Source organism: Aphidius gifuensis, linkage group LG3 (assembly GCF_014905175.1).
Source record: "Aphidius gifuensis isolate YNYX2018 linkage group LG3, ASM1490517v1, whole genome shotgun sequence".
Lineage (NCBI taxonomy): Eukaryota > Metazoa > Arthropoda > Insecta > Hymenoptera > Braconidae > Aphidius > Aphidius gifuensis.
In genome coordinates, this window is record NC_057790.1 from 980,993 (window position 1) to 1,000,623 (window position 19,631).

Consider the following 19,631-nt stretch of genomic DNA (forward strand, 5'->3'; position numbering starts at 1 on the left):
TTTTCTTCTATGGGGATTTGAACAGGAGTCTAACAGCATAGCAAGGTGAGCTAAGGCTCTTGCCCACTCGACCATCATCTCACTTGATATATTCAATGGACTATCATAAATATATAAATATTTTATTTAAAATAAAAAACAATAATTGTTTTATCAAATAAATATTTGAAATTATTAAAATAATTAATAAATATAAATTAAAATAAATTGTTTACAGTATAATTATTATAATAATTTTTTATAACTTCTACTAGATTGCATGGTGGTGACAACGTTCAAATAAAAAGATACTTTGTATCATTTTGGAATGGTGTTGACATGAGATATAAACTTCTAAAAGGACCAAAAATTCGTATCAGTATTGCTGGAATAATAATATCACGGGTAACATAAATGATTCATTATTATTCTACAAAAATTAATCGAAGAAAATAATTAATAAAAAAAAGCGTAATGATGTGTGTATATTATAATTTATAAAAAAATTTGTATTTAAAATTAAACAGGGCAGAGATGCAACACCATATTTAGAAAGAAATCGTGTTGGTCGTGATGCGATTGACTCAGCAGCAGCACTGACCGACATGGGCAAATATCTTTTCCGGGAGAGGAGACTTCCGGTTTATGATATTGCTGTTGCTGTGACAAAGTAAGAAATTAACGTATTGTAAAAATCTGAATATTAATTTACATCGTGTACCAATGCGGAACGACACTCATTCACAAAAAAAAAAAAACATCTTCCATCTAGTCACGGAAATAATTTATTTTTTTGATTACTTTTTGTTTTAATATTTTTTTTCTACTCATTAAAATTTTACGGAAAATCATTGACTCGGAATTTACCATGTAAAAAGTACATATTTTTTATGGTAAATATTATTACTATTTATTTTTTTTAATAATTTTTTTCTTGTTTACTATTTGACCATTTTATTTCGTTAAAAATTTCGCTGCAAAAGAAATTTTTTTCTTCAATTTAAAGGGTAATTAAAAATAATTATTTTCAATTGATTATTTTTTATTTTTTTTTTTGATATAGCTTCATGTAAATTGTAGAAATTATTTTCATGTTTTAATTAATATTTTCATGCTATAAATTTATTTGTTACTTTTTTCTTTTTTTTTTAAATTTTTATAAACAGGTATGATATGTGCCGTCGTAGGAAAGGCGGTCGCTGCACAAAGGGAACTGCCGGTATGCTCAATTTCACAGAGATGAATGCTTCAATTTAATTTTTTTTTTAATATAAAAATATTTATTTAAATTAATTTACATGATTCATAAAAAATAAGGCATTTGTAAATAGTTTTATTATTATATAAATAATTCATATGCTAGTTTAAATAATTTTTTACATAAATTTAAAATCATAGAGCTTTAAATTCATTATTAAAAAACAAAATAATTTATTAAATTTTAGAATGAATGAATTAACAAATGCATGCTGAATGATTTTATATTAAACCGACGTATTTTGGTTATTGGATAGTATTTATAAAAATAATAAATATTAATATTTTAATATTTTAATAATCGAGAACCTGAGAGTCGACACAACAAAAGTTCCTAGAATGCAGACGGACAACAATCGACGGCACATTGTTAAAAAAAAATTTAATTATTTTCATAAAAATCATCACGTCATTTTCAATTATTCCCTCATAATGCAATTGTCAATAAATCCTCTCCAAAAAATTTGCACACTTATCATCTCGCTCGAAGGTATTTCTTCATCAAAAAAAAAATCAAAAACAATTTTATTTTAATTTTTTTAAATATCATTTTTTACAATTATATTTGTACCAATTGTCTCGTGACGTGGTCGGTTATATCAACCCTCAAAAAGTAATTACCATATTAAGAAATATTTTTTTATTATTTTTTTTATTTTTTTATTATTGCGTTGCAGATTAGATATGTGCAGGAGGCAATATGCAAATGATGTGTGCAATAGAGGAACAGCAGGTACGTTTCTTTTTGAAAAAAAAAAAAAATTAAATATTTAAACAAAAAAAAAGAAACGAGATATTATTTTCCATTATTGTCTCGAGCACTTGCACTGTTTTTTATATTTCTATATTCGATTATGAACTTTGATTGTCTTAATTATTTTTTCACGCTGCCACTATTTTTTTGTGTTTTATTTCAAAATTATTTGTTAATATTAATTGTTAATATTTTTTTTAATTTTCATTTTTATTCTTCAGCAAGTCAACGCACGTTCTACGCACAAAAAAAAAACAAAAAAAAAAAACACTCGCTTTTTATAATTATTTTTAAATATTTATGTTATCTGTAAATTTTCTTCTTGAAATTTTTAAAAGATGAAAATTTTGTTTATATTTTTCAATCTGGTACTGATTTTTTTTAATTTTCCCTGAAAATATTTATACTGAATCCTGGACTATTTTATTGTCTTGATATTTATTTACTCGTTTTGTGTCTTGTGTCTGTTAATCATTTTATCAAGATTTTACTCAAAATGACAAAAAAAAAAATAAGCAAATCGTGTTTGGTGAGTCTCTCTGTTTTCTGTATGAGTGGGACTTAAATATAAAATATATTAACAATAATTGCATGCTGTATTTATCACTTGTACTACCACCAAGCTTTTGTAACTAAAAAAAATTTTTTTAACTATATTTTCAAACATGCTAATTAATTCTTAAAAAGAAATAAAATAATTTATTCAATCTTTAATTGATAACAAAATATAAAATTTATTAAAACAACTAAATATAAAAATAACAAGTAGTTTTTAATTAAAAAAAAATTTGTAGTAAATAGTTTAATAAAAGTGATAATTTAAATGATAAAAAATATGAAAAAGTAATTTATAATTGTCCATGTAGGGTTTGCATATGTGGGAGGTGCTTGTGTTGTCAACAAACGTCTTGAGAAGGTCAATTCAGTTGCAATAATCGAGGACACTGGTGGTTTCAGTGGAATAATTGTTGCAGCTCACGAAGTTGGTCATTTGTAAGTACAAAAAAAAAACGAAAAAACAAAATGATATTTCATAAAATAATATGATTGTTAAATTAATTAAATAGACTTGGTGCTGTGCATGATGGTTCACCACCACCGAGTTATCTTGGTGGTCCAGGTGCTGAAAAATGTAGATGGGAAGATGGCTACATAATGAGTGATCTTCGACACACTGAAAAAGGTTTCAAATGGTCACACTGCAGTGTATCATCATTTCATCATTTTCTCAAGTAATTAAGCAATCAAAAAAAATATAATTTATTATATAATATTAAATATTACACACAGTTGAATATTAATTATATTTATTTTCTCGTTTTTTTTCCAAGTGGTGACACTGCAACTTGTCTTTATAATGCGCCACATGAAGATGAAGCACTGCCTCGAGTATTACCTGGTAAATTATTATCATTGGATGCACAGTGTCGTAAAGATCGTGGCACGAGTGCATGTTTTGTAAGTACTATTTTATAAAATTATATATACAAATATATTATTCATTCATTGTTAAATTATATTTGAATTATTTTTATTGCAGAAAGATGACAGGGTTTGCGCACAATTATTTTGTTTTGATGCTGGCTCGGGATATTGTGTTGCATACAGACCTGCTGCTGAGGGTTCACCATGTGGTGATGGACAAGTAATAACAGCTATTATATATTATTAAATTATAATTTATTTATCAAGCTTTGTATTTTATTTATATTTTATTATTTTTAGTACTGTTTAAATGGTAAATGTGTTGCTGAACATGAAAACATAATACCAGATTATACACAAAATATACCAACGTATGTTAGACATGATACAATTTACAATCCTGGAGGACAAAATGTTCCGTCATATTCTCAGCTGAATGACACAGATTACAGGTAATTTATAATATTAAAATAATTATATTTTATTTATTTGTAAATTTGGCTTATTTATTTATAATATAAATTTTTTGTTTGTATGAAAAATATATATATCCCAATGATAAATAGGTACAAGTGGGATTCAACAACACAAAGTTTACCAATGTCTCAATATGAGGAATCATCCTCGTCATCATACAATGACAATGAGAATGATCAGTATCATTCTTCAACTGCATATTACTCGACGACATTGCGTTATACTCCATACATTTACACAACAACAACAACAACAACAACAACACCACCACCAATAACCACAACAACATTTAGAACAACATCAATATCAAATAATATTTATGATAAAAAATATAGCAAAGCTAATTTATCAACAACTAAAAAAACACACAATTATTATAATTGGTTTTACAATAATTACTCAACAACTTCACGAAGTCCTAGTACATATAGACCGACATTTAATAAAAAATCAACACCATACAAATACTCGGTAACACAAACACCATCAACAACAACAAAAAAAATAACAACAACAACAACAACTGATGACCCAAATCACCGCGTCAATAATGGCGGTAAGAAATAATGACAAATTCGAAAAATTCGATAAAATCTACTGGAAAAACTATTATTTCTTTTTTAAACTTTTATTTCTTTATTTGACTGGTTTAATATTCTGGAAATGAAAAAATATACATGGGCCTTGGCTTGGCTTATTTCTATCGAAATCAATTATTACGATTGACGAACTCTTGAGACGAAAAAAAAAAAAATCTATTTTACTTGAAGATATTTTTTTTTCTATTATATCTGCAATTGAATTACTTAAAATTAAAAAATGAAAACAACAAGATATTTTGAGTAATTGCTTTACTTTTTAATTTTCAGATAACTATTATTTTTTCAGCATTGTTTTTTTTATACTTTTATACAAGTTTTACTATTTTATTTTTGAATATTACTATCAATAACATTTATGATTTATTTTATTAATAAATGTATTTAGTAACACATCAACTTTTGATAAAGGTCTACAAATCGACTCAAGGTTAATTGTTGTAAATACAAAGTAATAGTACAATTACTATTATTATTTGTGGAGTTTAATAATCCTGGTGTTATTCAATCAATAATCAATATGACAAAAATTTATTTTATTATTTATAGCTTCATATTTACGTCATACTATTTAACAACTTCCTTGATATAATAAATTCAAATATTATTTATTTTAAAATTTTTATTGTTTCAAGTAATTTATACAATTTTTAATTTTAATTTTCAAATTATTAATTGAAAAAAAGTCAATTAAATTATAAAAATATTATGGGATAATTTTATTTATTCATTTATTCAATTATTTATTTGTTTATTTAATTGTTTATCTATTTATTCATTTATTGATTGATTTATTCTACATTATCTTCAGCATCTTCCACATTTAAATATGAATTTTTTTCTTCTAATTTTTTTCTCCTATTATTATTATATACATTAAAATTTAATTATGAAAATTAAATACATAATAATTATTTACAGAAACACTGGACGATGAATGCACGGACGTAGGATCAGACTGTGCAGATATGATCGACAGGCTGAAACCGTGGCTGTGCCATCTAAAAACAGTGAAAAAACGTTGCTGCGCGTCTCTGAAGGGTCTTTGTCCCTGAAATAATAATTATAATATTACTAAAAAATTAAATAAATAAATAAAACATCATCGTTAAAGACAAAATAAATTAAATTAAATGATAATAAAAAATATAGATATACTTATGCCAGAATTCCGAAGAAATAAAAAAACAAAAAACATTTTTTTTTTATTTTTTATAATAACATGGTTTATATAAAAAATAAATAAATAAATAAATAAACAATCAAAGTCATTGGAATGTAATTTTAACAATAGATGGTAAATTGTTATTGACAAAAATGATAAAATATAATTATGTAAATGATATTTGCAGTACGTTAATTTTAATTATCATTATTTTTCATTTTTTATCGAACAAAAAAATTAATAATCTATCTAACAATAGATTATTTTTAAAATTATTAATTATAAATATATATATTAATATCGTTGATATTTTACACTTGCAATAGTGCAAATAATATTTTTTTTTATATTTTTTTTTTGACTATAATTGTAAACGAAAATTATTACGAAAATATTATTAAAATAATCATCGTGATTTTGATTTTATTATTAATTATTATTAATTGGTTAATTGTTTAAAATTTTTTTTTTAATATTATTAATAACTGAGTATATTTATTCAGTAAAAAAAAATTTTTTTAAACATAAATAATTAAAATTAAGTAAAAAATTTCATGTAAAAAATCAAATGATTGATAATTTTTTTTTTTTTAATTATTAATAGTGATCAATTATTTAGTGGCTTATTTGTTGTTAATTTTAAAATTGCTTACACAATGAAAAAGAAAAAAAAATTAAAAAGAAAAAAAAATAATACGAAAAAGATTTAAAAAAACAAAAAATAAATTTTAAATTAAAAAAATCAAAATTTTTGATTTTATTCATTGTGATATATCCTTGTTTGTTAAAATTAAAAAAAATATATATTTCGAAGATTGTTTGTAGGTGAATTGTTAACAAGGTAATGTAATAAAAAAAAAAATTTTTATTTATATTGGTTAAGCACTAATTAAATATCTATAAAAAACACGTCGTCACAAGAATGTAAATATCATCCATGGCGCTTTGAATTGTAATAAAAGATAATATAATTTATGATTAAATGACAGTATATTTTTTTTGTTTTTCGGTTATCACTGTATCATCTTGCGTCACAATTTTTTTTTTTAATATCAACTTGATATGTATATTATTTCTTTTTAAAATACTGTTTAAAAGCGAATATACAATATGTGTGCGCAAGTGTTAGTTTGTCTTCCATAAGTTAAATAACAGGAACCAAATCCGCGCCAAAATTTATTACAAATTCAACTGAATTTGTTGATCCAACGACACTTAGAAAAAGACACTCAAAGTGTCTGGTAGTTTATTTCATCTTGGCTCTATCAAAATTTGATCAAACAATTTTTTTTTTTTTTCTCTCAACACAATTATGGAGTTGACACTCCAACGGGGTGATAAACTCATTAAAATATTATTATTATTTTCAAATTTATTTATTTTATGCAGTGCAACACAGGTGAGACTATAAAAATAATAAATAATTAATTTTTTTTTAAAGAAAATAAAGCATTTTTTAAATTATTAGATTCATGATCATATGACTGATGAAGAAATTCTCAAAACATTTCAAGTAACACGTGATAAAGGTACCTTTATTTTTGTTAAATAAATAAATAAATATTAATTAAATAATTAATTAGTTAATAAAAAATAAGGGGGGAATATTAACAGCCAAATTTTCTTGCCCTTATTATTAGAAAAAATAAAAGTAAATGATTTCGAAAATTTTTTAAATTAACAGTTCCTGAACATGAGGTTGTTTCTGTTGATTATCACAGTCGAAATAATGATGATACTCATAGAATTAAAATTCGATCAATTACAAAAGATATTGATTTATATCTTCGACCAAATGAAGGACTTTTTATCAGTGAAACAACACCAGTATGGCTCGTTCAACCACACAGCTTATATTCTGAAAGATTGTCTTACACAAAACTCGAAAAAAATGTAATAAAATATATTTCCATAAATTTTAAATTTTAACACATTTTTAAAATAAAAATAAAATAAATAAGGAAGTGTTTTAACGGGCTATTAATTTTTTGAAGGTCTTGGGGAATATTGGAAAATTATATCATGACTATGAAACAAATTCAGCAGTTGTAATGACGAAAAAAAATGATGGAAAAATTCAAATGGTAAAAACAAAGATAAAATTAAATGAAAAAACAAGTTTTATATGAAAAAAAAAAAACAAGTTTTAAATTTAAATTCAAATTAATTATGTTTTATAAACTAATAGAATTTTAATATTTAGACTGGAAGAATAAATGGTACAATCGTTCTTCAACCGGCACCATTGAGATTAACTAATGAATTAATTTACAAACACGATAGATGTAATCAGAGTAATTTAAATAATTCCGTGGAAATTTATCCACATATTATCTATCAACATTTTGATGATAATAATAATACTTCTGAGAATACCAGTAAGTCAAAAATTAATTTACACTAAATTTAAAAATTCATAGGATTATTTAAAAATACAATTTTTTATTATTTAAATTTTTTTTACAGAACGACGGAATAAAAATAGAAAAATTAAAGATGAATTTACAAATTTATCTCCGTATCCTGATTTTATTTATCCAGAATTATTGGCTGTTTTGGATTATACACTTTATGAGTGAGTTTAATCAATAAATTTTTAAATAAATAATTTATTTTGTCAATTAATTAACAAATCTTTTGTTGGGTTATTTAATTTTTCATTGGTATTTTTATTTACTTGTTAATTTTTGTTTTTTATTTATTTATTTATATATTTTTTAATTTTTTTTTCTTCTCTTTTTATTTATTAATTAATAACAAGTAAAAATAGAAGAAAAATTAGACTGGAAATGGAAAAAAAAAAAGGAACAATTGAATGAAAAAATTGATGAATAAGTAATTAACTAAACAAATTTATATAAATTTATTAATTCATAAATAAATAAATAATTTTTATAAAATAAACATTTTTTTTTTTGTTAAATTTAATATTAAAAATTTACAGAACCTTGGGAAAAAACATTGACGATTCGCTTCTTTATCTCTTGTCATTTTGGAACGCAGTTGATTTGAGATACAGATCACTCACAGATCCAAATATTCGTTTGCACATCACATGTATTATTATCTCAACGGTGTGTTTAATTATAAAACAAATAATACTAATAAATTTACTGATAATATATTTTTGAAATAATAATTCTTTTTATTTTCTAAAGATGGATGGTGGGATACCATATTTATATAAAAATATATTAGGTGATAATCTTGTTGATGCTGATTTAGCACTGAAGGACATGAGCCATTATTTTTTTTATGATGGAATTTATTCAGGAAGATTTCCCTTTGATACATATGATTTTGCTGTTGCATTGACCAAGTAATTTAAATAATTTATATATTAAAATTAAGCAAGGCTTACTAATTGATAATTTTATTTATTTTTTCATAGACTTGATATGTGTAATATGGATGGAGCTAACACCTGTGATCCTGGAACACTTGGTAAAATAATTCATCATTTATCAGCTATTTTTTTCAACAAAACAAATTAACTTTTCCATTTTCTTTTTGTAAAAATAATTTAAACAAGTACATAATTAAATAAACATAGTTTTTGTTTTATAAATAAATTAATATTATTATTTGCAGGATATGCTTATGAATGGGGAGCTTGCAACAGAAGTTACATTGACAGAAACACAGAGGCTGTTGGAATTGTTGAGGACAATGGTGGTTACAGTGGATTAATTCCAGCAACCCATGAAGTTGCTCATTTGTAAGTTGTACCTATCCTATTATTAAACAATACTATTATAATGCTGTTTAAATATTTTAGACTGGGTGTAAGCCACGACAATGATGAAAATGCAGAAGACGAAACTTGCTCACCAACAGTTGGATACATTATGAATGAATCATACAGATTTTTTGGTTTAAATAATTTCGACTGGTCCGAGTGTAGTGTTCGACAATTTCAAACATTTTTCAAAACTAATGATTCAAAGTGTCTTTTTGAAACGGCAATGACTGGTCAAGGTGATGATTTACCAAGAATATTACCAGGTACATTGCAATCATTGAATGATCAGTGTAAAAAAGTTTGTGGTGGTAATGTTTTCAAGGTGATTATTGATACAACTGAATTATTAAAAAGTAAAATGAATATTTTAATTTATTTTATTTTTTAGATTGATGCTAGTATCTGTATTGAGCTGAGATGTTTAAATTCATATGGAGCAGGATGTCGTCCACTTGCTGCAGCTGCTGAAGGATCTTACTGTGGTGATGGAAAAGTAATATCTAAATATTCTAAAAGTTTTTCTCTTTTTAATCAAAATAAATTAATAAAAAATTAATTTTCAGCGTTGCTTAAGTGGCTATTGTTTATCAGTAAATGAAACAACAATTCCATCAATAACTAATAACGCAAAACAAAGCTACAACAAATTCAAAGGCTATTTCCACATCTTGAGGAATCACAGTGTTTATCAAGTTTGATGAAAACAAACAGGAACAAAAAAAGCAAGACAAACGTTTATCTTTAAAAATAGCAGAAATTCGAAAATGTCGTTAATTTTTAAACAAAAAAAATTCTTCGACAACTACTTAATTAATAAATTAAAATTTACACGTATCAGGAAGTTGATGAGTTGAAAAAAAAATTTTAAGAGTATCAAACACTGGTATTTTTAGTCTTATCAGGTACAGTCTTATCAGCCAGCCTTCAAAAAAACTAACGTATTCTTTTATTTACAATGTTCGTTATAGATTTATACAAGTAATGCTTCTTTTTTTTTATTTCTTATCAAACAAAAAAGCTGGCGCCATTTGAATCTATTAATTTTTTTAATCTACAAAAGAATAAAGAAGAAAAAACAAATCCAAATAACAACTGGTATATTTTTTTGTCGATGAATAAAAGTAGTTTTATGATGAAGAAATAAACTGACAAAAATTAATTAAATCAGTGTATTGAAGAAAAAAATATAAAGCATGGTTTTGATGTTATTTAACGATTTGAATTTCAATGCCAATGTCGTCATACAGCTGTTTTTTTGTTCCCGGATATCCCTCCATGATACTATCAAGGACATCAGTAGCAAGTTTTTTACGTCTTGTATATTCACGTGAATAAATTTCTTCATTCTTCTGTGCATCTTTTTTTCCAGCACCAACTTCTTTCTTTTCAGTTGAATCAATGAATTTCTTTAATTTTTTTTCCATCATTTTAATGTTTTCTTGTAAGACATTTATTTTTTCAGTTGCTTCATTAATTGTTGGACCATTTTTTAAACCAGCTAATATTTTTTCTTGTTGTTTTACCTCAGCTTTTAATTCTTGATTTGTTTGTGTTAATTTTTCTACATGAAGTTGATACTCTTGAGTTTTCTTGAGCAACTCAGCTTGATCATACTTTTTTTCTTGTATAATGCAGAAAATTTTTTGCTTTCCATATGTCTAAATATAAAAATTATTAAAATTATTTTATAATATTTATTATAATTTAAAATATTACTAAATTATGTTAATACCTTTTCAAATATTTTTTTTCTTGAAACAAGTTTTTCCAATGATTTTTTAATTTCAGTTTTACTAGTTCCATTTGGCAATCTTGAAACTACATCATTCATATTTAGTGGCATGTTGTTTTTCAACATAATTTGATAAACAGCGTCGGTTGACATTTTTTTTTTATTTGAAGATTTAATCCCTGATTGTTAATAAATATTCACACCTGAATAGAAATTGTCAAATTTTATTAATCTTTTATTCAAATGAAAATTTAATATCATGATAATTTTGTGCTTTTTAAGTTATGTATAAATTATTATAATTAACATTCATCTTTAATCTTCAATATATCATTTAAATAATGAAAAAACTTATTGTTTATTTATAAACATCTTGGAATAACTCACCTCAAACACCTGATGATTCTCAACAATCTCAAATTGATTTTTATAAATAATTATGTCTTATTTATTTATTAACAATTATGTCATACCTCTTGACACTTTAACACAAAATTATAATGTTAAATCAACAATTATTTATCATTTTATTAACAACCTAATACATTATTTGTTATTGTTGTTGTTGTTTTTGTTTCTCTGATAAAATTTAACCGGTAAATATTTTTTTTCTCTAAGAAAAAGTAAGTGCTGTCATCTAGCTATTAACAATAAAAAATAAATAAATTATAATCAATAATTACAGCGATATTATTGCTATTTAAATCGAAATAAAATTACATAATTAATTTAATTAATTATTAATAATATAATTAGTTAATTAGTTACATTTTTAATATTATTTTTTGTGAATTTCGTTTTCTATTTTCTAGCCGGTTAAATCGAATACTTTTTTATCATTGAAAATAGTGATGGCTTTTCTTTGTAAGATACATTTCATGATGAAAAAAAAAATTACTAAAATTACTGATTGTCGGCGTGTCCACGTAAATAAAAGACGTGTCAAGTTGAAACATCAATAATTCAATATTACATTTAATAAAACAGCAAAAAAAATAAACAAATTACAAGGTATGTAAATATTATTTTATTTTATTTTTATAACTCAAGTCAATCATGTTAAATCGATAACAAGTTAGTTTATGAATTATGTTGGATTATTATTACACCAATAAAATCAGTATACAAGTTGTCAAATTGGAGCAATAAAATAATTGTTAATGATTAAATTATTACAGATGATTACTGATGTACAACTTGCAATATTCTCAAACATCCTGGGAGTGACATTGTTCTTCCTGGTGTTTCTTTTCCATTACATCAATGCCAATTATTCAAAATAATGGAAGACAAGATTCATCAACAACATCAACAGATTACACATAATCTCAGGCTAACATGGACACAATTATTGTTCAAATTAAATCTCATTTAGTTATCAATTTCGATGATTAAAATTAATTAAAATCATGAGACATAAACATCTGTATAATTTTTATTAATTAATATATAAATTTTTAAATTACAAAAAATTATTGTTTATTTATTTAACAAATTAATAACATTATTTATCAATCATGATTCATGAATAAATTCATACTGTAAAAAATATGATTAAATATAGCTAAAATCATTTGAAAAATAATTTCGAAAATTAATAAACCAATTTTTTAAATTACAAAAAATTATTGTTTATTTATTTAACAAATGCATGAAAAAATATTTCTAGAAGGTTGGCAATAAAATATAATGTAGTTACAAAAAAATAAAATGATAAAAAATATTTTTCAATGGTTTAAAAAGAATATTAAAAAAAATAAATAAAAAAAAAATTAAAAATCAAGTCGTAATTTAATAAAATGGTTGAGTAATAAAATGTAGGCACATATATATGTATACTATCAAAATCATGATAAACGTCGGTGTACACTTGATACCTTTTCTGTGGTTAAAACGAAACAAGACAAAACTCATCGCCCTACTCATCAAACCGCGCTTGACTCGTGACGTTCATTCCAAAGTATATTCAAAAATTAAAATACACCGGCAACAATTGTACTTTAAATAAATTCAATTAATTTTAATTAATAAATTTCTATGTAATAATTAAAAGCACAAAGTTTTAAGTGAACAATTGTGGAATAGAAAAAAAAAAATAATTTAAAGGATAAAAAATATTGAAAAAAAAAAATAACAATTTTATTGAAAGACAAGTTCAAGTGTCCATAAATTTCTTATCGAAATTATTTATGGATTTTTATCATTTTTTAAAATAAAAAATATAAAAATGAAGTTTAAAAATTGTTCAAGTAAATTTTTGTTAATAAAAAAGTTTGTGTTTGTTTTTAAAATAATACAAAAATAGCTGAAGAAAAAAAAAATTATTTGTGATTGATAGATAATCGAAATGATTTCGATTATTTTTATGTTTTTATTTTTTGGATACACATGTGGAAATTTTTTAAACAATACTCTTCAATATGCTGAGTGTCTTTCTCATTGTTATGACGTAAGATAATTTTTTTATAACTCAAAAATAATTTAAGATAGTGTTAATAAATTGATAGAAATTTAATTTTTCAATGTTGACATTGAACTTTTTTTTTTTTTTTCGAAATAAATATTGCAGAAAATTATATGACATTTTTTCTTTTTTTTTGCACATAAATGTCTGGCGATACAAAATAATTAGTTGACACAGTTGTTGTCCATGAAATATGCGATAGGAATATACTACAAAAATATAAGAATAATTTTTTGAACTCAAGTATTACTAAAGTCGACAACAAACATGCATAATAATTATTTAAAAAAAAAATAAAATCAGAAAAAAAATAACATTGTCAACGACTGCCTTATTTCGATAAATTAATTTCAATTATTTCCAGTTAATTTTTTACAATAAATAAATAAACAAATAGCAACAAAATAAATAGTAAAAATAAAAAAAATAAATAAATCTAATTCGACCAAGTTAAGATATTTTTAGAAATGAAAAAAAAATTAAAATAAAATTACCATGGGAAAAAATACGTGTTTAGAAAAATATAAATTTTTTTTTCGATAACACTTTCACGGGTATAATTTACAGATAAATAATCAGCAAAAAAATATTGTAAAATTTTTTTTTTACATAACGATTGTATTTTTTATTATTATATTTAGTGATAATGTTTTATTTTTATTATTTCGAACGATGGGAATGAGTGTTGTCGTCTGAAATCGAAATGCATGATATGGACGATATATTTTGCCATAATCTTGGTTTTGAATAATTCTCATTGGGAATTGTATATTTTATGAGAATAACATTAAACTTGTCGCCAACAACCAGACAACATTTACGAATATTTACAATTTTATTTTTACACATCTTCAAGTAGACAGATTGAATTTAAAATTTTTTTTTCTTTCATTGAATTTATTGTCAATATATTTTATTTTTCAAGCAATATTGTCCAGAGATTTGTAATGGAACTACACATCAAGGCAAGTTATTATTTTTAAATAAAATAAAATAATTAAAATTTGTTTTTTAAATTAAAAAAAAAATTTTAGGTCCAGCTATGTTTGAAGCTGAGCTGCATTGTCGAGACACTGATCTCTTGTCACTTCATCACAGTGATGGAATTTTTATTATTCAACAAAGTACCTCAAATATCACATGGAGTAAGCCACGAGTTGTTCAAGGAATCATGTCAATATTTTCAGGCTTAAAACCTGGACAATTTTATAGATATCGAGTTAAACGAGTTGAAAATAATTCAGTATCAAAACCAGAATTAACTGGCTGGTTTCAAACAATTAAAAGTGAGAATTTAATTGTCATTAACATGGATTTAACAGTATCAATTTATCATTTTGTCATGTTTTTATTAACCATCTTTTTATGGGACTTTTAGATGATGAAAAACCTGAAGGTATCAGGGAAATTAACGTGCAAGATATTGTTCCAATTTCAGATGATATTCATCACCTGCAAGCACAAGTTACTTTTGAACCTGGTCAAGGTAATTTCCCGCAAATGATTACTTGAATTTCAAATAATTTTAGCCACTATAAATTTGTTATTTAAATGTTATTTTATATTTTAATTTTTACTCAAGATTTGAGCTGTTATTATGATGTTTTAAATTGGTCTGAAAAACAGGGACTATCAATTGGTCACGTAAATGCAGTAAGTTTATAAACAAATAAAATTTAATTTTATTGATGATTTAATCGTTCTTTTTCTTTAGACACAATATTTTAAATTTCAATTAAACAAGCTAGATTATTATTGTAATAATACAATAACAATATTAGCAACAAATAAAGGCACCAAAGAAAAAAGCAACAATGTATCAATGATTATTAAAACACCAAGTTGTTTAGAGTCTCATAAAAGTTTGATAATTTGCGGTGAGTAACCTGATAATATTAATAACAAATGATAACATTAAAATACATTGAAATTTATTACTTATAGCACCAAATAAAGTGTCTGGATTGAGAGTAAAAAAATTGCAACAATTTGATGATAATATTAAGTTCCAAGTTTCTTGGGATAAACCAAAATTTCTACCAGATAATTATACTGTTTTGATTGAGCCATTTGATCATTCGAAAAAACAAATTACAATAAATTTATCAGGGGTGAGTTTCATGAAAGAAAAATAAAATAAAACAACAAAAAAAATTAAAAAATAATTTAATAATTATTTATTTATAAATATATTTTTGTTTTAATTAAAGAATTTGACTGAATTTTTTTATTATCTGGATGAGATTGGACTCCCTCACGTGATAAGTATTGTCGCCGAGTCACATGGTGGAATTAGTCAGCCCATATCAATCATGAACACCATAAAATTTGAAAAAAGAAAACAAACAAGTAATTTAAAAAATTATTATAATCATTTATAAATTTATTATTGTTTGTATTTTTTGTTTTTTAGTTATCAATGATATTTTAATTATTTTATCTTCATTTGGGATGGTAATACTTGCTGGTGTAATTTACATTTATTACAAAAATAAAAAAACAACTATTAAAAATCAGTACAATTATTGTTCAGTAAGTAAACAATAATTTTGATTAAAAAAATTATAATAAACATAATTAAATTTGAGATTAATCAACTGTTGTTTTTGTGCTTTTTTTTTTAGAATATAAATGACAAAGTTAATCTAGCAGAAATATATGAAAAATCGAAAATAATTGAGTCTGATATTAAAATGGAAATTGATCCATTGTTATCAAAAGATGAGTTTGAAATTCATCCAGTTCAATTGAGAATTGGTAAAATTCTTGGAAGTGGAGTGTCTGGTATTGTCAGGCTTGGATCACTTGAAGTAAACAACAATGACTGGATTCAAGTTGCTGTTAAAATGTTGCAAGGTAGATAAAAACAGCTAAAATAATTTACATAGTGCTAATCTTGATGTTGCTTAATAGATGGACCAAGTGAGGATGATGTTAAAAATTTTAAACAAGAAATATTGATAATGAAATCAGCAGGTATCCATAGAAATATTGTGTCAATGATTGGCTGCTGCACCACTAGCATCAAGCCAATGTTAATTGTCGAATATTGCAGTCAAGGAGATTTACAAACATATCTCAGAAATGTAAGATGAATAATTTAACAAATTTTATTATGTCTCGACATTTAAAAATAGTATGATTAAAAATTAAAAACAAAAAATATTCAAGTGATAAAAAATTATTCAAGGTTAAATCATGAAAAATAAATAACAATGTATATAAAAACTATTTAATCATTTAATTAAGTGTCGATAATTTAACATTTCAACGCTTCTAATCAATTATAATTATCATTACACTTGGGCAAAATTTAATTATTATTTTTCTTTATTTTTAATTACAATATTTACTTGGTGATATTACGAATAAATTTACGGTGGAATATTGTTGTGTTAGATAACACATTTTCATGTTTGAAAATACTAGAAACATACATTTTATCGTGGCGAAAAAAAAGATATATAAATGGCCATTGACATAATATTTATTGTTTATTTAACTTGACAACTGTGTGTCTTTGCCAAGTCAATGTACATATAGATCACTCAGATATATACAAGTAGTTACTTCGTCGGTATTTATTTTTTTATTTTTTTATTTCAAGACTCATTCCACGTGCCGGTATATTTTTTTTCTCAGCCCAAAACAAATACAATAAATTTATAAAAAGAAATAAAATAAATATAACAGTTAAAAATGTATTATTATTATTTTTAAATTTATAGATTTGGAATAATCTCCTGAATGATGCTAATAATCGAAAAATTCAAATTGAAAATATTAAATTATGTCATGAAAAAAATTCCGATATTATTTCATCAATGTCTTGTGAGTATGAAAATTTTAAAAGTTATCAAATTCAATTTGCCACGATAATTATTTGTTAATTTTTAACTCTTTTTTTTTTTTTTTTGTAAAATACACAGTAGGAAGCGAACAGACAGTGGCTATATCTAATCAGCTTTATGACCTTCAACAAGGTAAACAACCTAGACATCTACATTCAAATATAAATAAAAAAAAAATACATATCTTTATTTTAAAATAAAAAATATATTTATTACATCAGGCATGCTAAATACCAAAGAAGAAATTTCAGCAAGTGATTTATTAAGTTTTGCTCATCAAGTTGCAATTGGAATGGTTTGTAAAATATAAATTGATTAAATTGTGTAATTAATTTATTGATATTTTCTTTTTATTTTTTTTTCTATAGGAATTTCTTTCTATGAATAGAATTGTCCATCGTGATTTGGCAGCAAGAAATGTATTAGTTTGCTCAGATAAAACTGTTAAAATATCGGATTTCGGACTCAGCCGTGATGTTTATCAAGAAAATATTTACAGAAAACAGGGCAATGGAAAATTACCAATTAAATGGATGGCTATTGAAGCATTAACACATCAAATATATACAACAAAAAGTGATGTGTAAGTTTTAGATATTTTTTAAAAATTTAATCTTCATGAGTAAAATAAAAAATTTCTACGAAAATTAATTGATTCATTTTAAATAATGCAAAAATAAATAATTGAAAATTATCTGTTTTAATTGTTTATAAAATTTAACTTGAGTAATTATTAATTTGATTTTAAAAATAGAATCGAAATAGTAAAAATAAAATCGAAATAGTAAAAACAAAATCGAAATAGTAAAAATAAAATCGAAATAGTAAAAACAAAATCGAAATAGTAAAAATAAAATCGAAATAATAAATTAACAATACTCATTAAATAAATAAAAATTTATAATTAATTTTATTTGTTGTTTTTAATTAAAATATTATTTATGTATTTTTTTATTTGAAAATTTTATAGATGGTCTTATGGAATTCTTCTCTGGGAAATAGTGACATTGGGATGCAGTCCATATCCTGATATATCAACAAGCATTGTTCTTGAGCTGCTAAAAGAAGGCTACAGAATGCCAAGACCTCAAAACTGTGGAATAGAACTGTAAGTTGAGTAACAAGTTAAGATTAATAAAAAAAAAAAAATTATATCAAGTATATTTCCATCATCAACGGGGATATTCCATCTAGATTATATTTTTTTATTTATTATGCTTTAAAAGGCCCGTGTTAAATTAGCTATTTTTAAATTATTTTATTTGTTATCTTCATGAATATGATGGTTATCAAATAATCTTAAATGTAAATATACCTGAATTTTATTTAATATTACCTATTATCATTATTTCTATTTTATCAAATATTTGTTTATTAATGTATTTTGTTTTTTTATTTTTGTGTAATGTAGCTATGAAATAATGAGATCATGCTGGAACACGAGGCCAAGATGCAGACCAACATTTACCAAGTTGAAACAAGATATGGATAAACTGCTGGAGACTGTCAGCCAAAATGATTATTTAAATTTATGCAATCTACAGCAAGAGAGGGATGATTCAATAACAGATTCTGAATGATAAAATTTTTATAAGCACTCAATTCATATGAATCTCGGTTGTAATTTGGCTACTCGATGTTACGTACCATCATTTACAATATTGTCTACTCAATTTTAAAATATTACTTTAGTTCTAATGGTTGAATAATTAGGGAGAGAGATTTTACACACTGTCAATTTAACTGACAAGAAAAAAAATAATAGAGTTAGTTTAATTGTAAATTTACAAAAAGCTCTTTGTCAATTAAATGAACAGGAGTGTAACGAAACAATTATTATGTACAAAGGTTTTTTTTTTTTTACGAAGACGAGATTGTCAAAATAATGAATAAAGAAAATTATAGAATGTTATAATTATTTGCTGACTGATGTTGGAATTTAATTGACTTCTTTATATACTCTAAACAATTATTTTCATTACTTCTATTTTATTTTTTCTCCTGTAATTGAATGAAGGGTAGAAACTTTTTTAAAATTTTCAGAATAATATAATAAATGTTCATTAATTTAATAACAATTATAAAAGTTAATTAAATTTAAATTACAACATAATGTAAATATTTTATATTAAATTGCCTGTCTGACTTAAGAGGAGCTGTTCTACTTGCGGAGCACCAAGTGGATT

General features: G+C 23.7%; 5 protein-coding genes across 9 annotated transcripts in view; 4 read left to right on the forward strand and 1 right to left on the reverse strand.

Moving 5' to 3' along the window:
* LOC122851263 (venom metalloproteinase 3) overlaps nucleotides 1-6,631 on the forward strand; it is a 44,740-nt gene extending 38,109 nt beyond the window's left edge. For 2 of the 5 annotated variants that reach the window (XM_044150379.1, XM_044150381.1), the window contains exons 9-18: nucleotides 255-384; nucleotides 507-649; nucleotides 1,914-1,969; nucleotides 2,857-2,983; nucleotides 3,058-3,222; nucleotides 3,322-3,448; nucleotides 3,531-3,635; nucleotides 3,716-3,867; nucleotides 3,982-4,448; nucleotides 5,413-6,631. In XM_044150379.1, coding sequence (XP_044006314.1) covers nucleotides 255-384; nucleotides 507-649; nucleotides 1,914-1,969; nucleotides 2,857-2,983; nucleotides 3,058-3,222; nucleotides 3,322-3,448; nucleotides 3,531-3,635; nucleotides 3,716-3,867; nucleotides 3,982-4,448; nucleotides 5,413-5,546 — 1,606 coding nt within the window. In that variant the 3' untranslated portion in view covers nucleotides 5,547-6,631. Of the gene's footprint in view, nucleotides 1-254; nucleotides 385-506; nucleotides 650-1,145; nucleotides 1,199-1,913; nucleotides 1,970-2,856; nucleotides 2,984-3,057; nucleotides 3,223-3,321; nucleotides 3,449-3,530; nucleotides 3,636-3,715; nucleotides 3,868-3,981; nucleotides 4,449-5,412 lie in introns of all 5 variants that reach the window. The other 3 variants (XM_044150382.1, XM_044150383.1, XM_044150384.1) reach the window with 3 other exon arrangements.
* Nucleotides 6,632-6,724: 93 nt separating this feature from the next.
* Nucleotides 6,725-10,228, forward strand: LOC122853504 (A disintegrin and metalloproteinase with thrombospondin motifs 20-like). The gene is made up of 13 exons (XM_044154005.1): nucleotides 6,725-7,055; nucleotides 7,125-7,185; nucleotides 7,341-7,549; nucleotides 7,651-7,740; nucleotides 7,860-8,038; nucleotides 8,124-8,231; nucleotides 8,601-8,730; nucleotides 8,815-8,975; nucleotides 9,048-9,100; nucleotides 9,248-9,374; nucleotides 9,435-9,720; nucleotides 9,787-9,891; nucleotides 9,962-10,228. Exons 1-13 carry the CDS (start codon nucleotides 6,969-6,971, stop codon nucleotides 10,094-10,096), a joined length of 1,731 nt encoding a protein of 576 aa, XP_044009940.1. The 5' UTR covers nucleotides 6,725-6,968; the 3' UTR covers nucleotides 10,097-10,228.
* Nucleotides 10,229-10,303: 75 nt separating this feature from the next.
* LOC122851264 (homologous-pairing protein 2 homolog) lies at nucleotides 10,304-11,708 on the reverse strand. Its single transcript, XM_044150385.1, has 3 exons — nucleotides 11,518-11,708; nucleotides 11,131-11,333; nucleotides 10,304-11,056 (listed from the first exon to the last, which is right to left on the reverse strand). Exons 2-3 carry the CDS (start codon nucleotides 11,281-11,283, stop codon nucleotides 10,604-10,606), a joined length of 606 nt encoding a protein of 201 aa, XP_044006320.1. The 5' UTR covers nucleotides 11,284-11,333; nucleotides 11,518-11,708; the 3' UTR covers nucleotides 10,304-10,603.
* A 600-nt stretch (nucleotides 11,709-12,308) lies between these two features.
* LOC122851265 (dolichyl-diphosphooligosaccharide--protein glycosyltransferase subunit 4) lies at nucleotides 12,309-12,430 on the forward strand. The gene has a single exon (XM_044150386.1). It carries the CDS (start codon nucleotides 12,309-12,311, stop codon nucleotides 12,411-12,413), a length of 105 nt encoding a protein of 34 aa, XP_044006321.1. The 3' UTR covers nucleotides 12,414-12,430.
* A 1,011-nt stretch (nucleotides 12,431-13,441) lies between these two features.
* Nucleotides 13,442-19,312, forward strand: LOC122851266 (tyrosine-protein kinase receptor torso-like). The gene is made up of 17 exons (XM_044150387.1): nucleotides 13,442-13,579; nucleotides 14,520-14,559; nucleotides 14,629-14,880; nucleotides 14,973-15,080; nucleotides 15,177-15,247; nucleotides 15,309-15,471; nucleotides 15,539-15,705; nucleotides 15,805-15,943; nucleotides 16,008-16,126; nucleotides 16,219-16,450; nucleotides 16,508-16,680; nucleotides 17,323-17,425; nucleotides 17,524-17,577; nucleotides 17,667-17,740; nucleotides 17,814-18,028; nucleotides 18,416-18,553; nucleotides 18,857-19,312. The coding sequence occupies exons 1-17, from the start codon at nucleotides 13,478-13,480 to the stop codon at nucleotides 19,023-19,025; spliced, it is 2,319 nt and encodes a 772-aa protein (XP_044006322.1). The 5' UTR covers nucleotides 13,442-13,477; the 3' UTR covers nucleotides 19,026-19,312.
* The last annotated feature ends 319 nt before the right edge of the window (nucleotides 19,313-19,631 follow it).

What these genes read in the sequence shown, in the direction of transcription:
- LOC122853504 (XM_044154005.1), top strand. Translation starts at nt 6,969, where the DNA reads ATGGAGTTGACACTCCAACGGGGTGATAAACTCATTAAAATATTATTA. An exon ending in ACCCATGAAGTTGCTCATTT is followed by an intron (nt 9,375 to 9,434) that starts GTAAGTTGTACC and finishes TAAATATTTTAG; the next exon opens with ACTGGGTGTAAGCCACGACA. An exon ending in GTGGTGGTAATGTTTTCAAG is followed by an intron (nt 9,721 to 9,786) that starts GTGATTATTGAT and finishes TTTATTTTTTAG; the next exon opens with ATTGATGCTAGTATCTGTAT.
- LOC122851264 (XM_044150385.1), bottom strand. Translation starts at nt 11,283, where the DNA reads ATGTCAACCGACGCTGTTTATCAAATTATGTTGAAAAACAACATGCCA. An exon ending in GAAAAAAAATATTTGAAAAG is followed by an intron (nt 11,057 to 11,130) that starts GTATTAACATAA and finishes TTTTATATTTAG; the next exon opens with ACATATGGAAAGCAAAAAAT.
- LOC122851265 (XM_044150386.1), top strand. Translation starts at nt 12,309, where the DNA reads ATGATTACTGATGTACAACTTGCAATATTCTCAAACATCCTGGGAGTG.
- LOC122851266 (XM_044150387.1), top strand. Translation starts at nt 13,478, where the DNA reads ATGATTTCGATTATTTTTATGTTTTTATTTTTTGGATACACATGTGGA. An exon ending in TAATGGAACTACACATCAAG is followed by an intron (nt 14,560 to 14,628) that starts GCAAGTTATTAT and finishes AAAAAATTTTAG; the next exon opens with GTCCAGCTATGTTTGAAGCT. An exon ending in TATACAACAAAAAGTGATGT is followed by an intron (nt 18,029 to 18,415) that starts GTAAGTTTTAGA and finishes AAAATTTTATAG; the next exon opens with ATGGTCTTATGGAATTCTTC.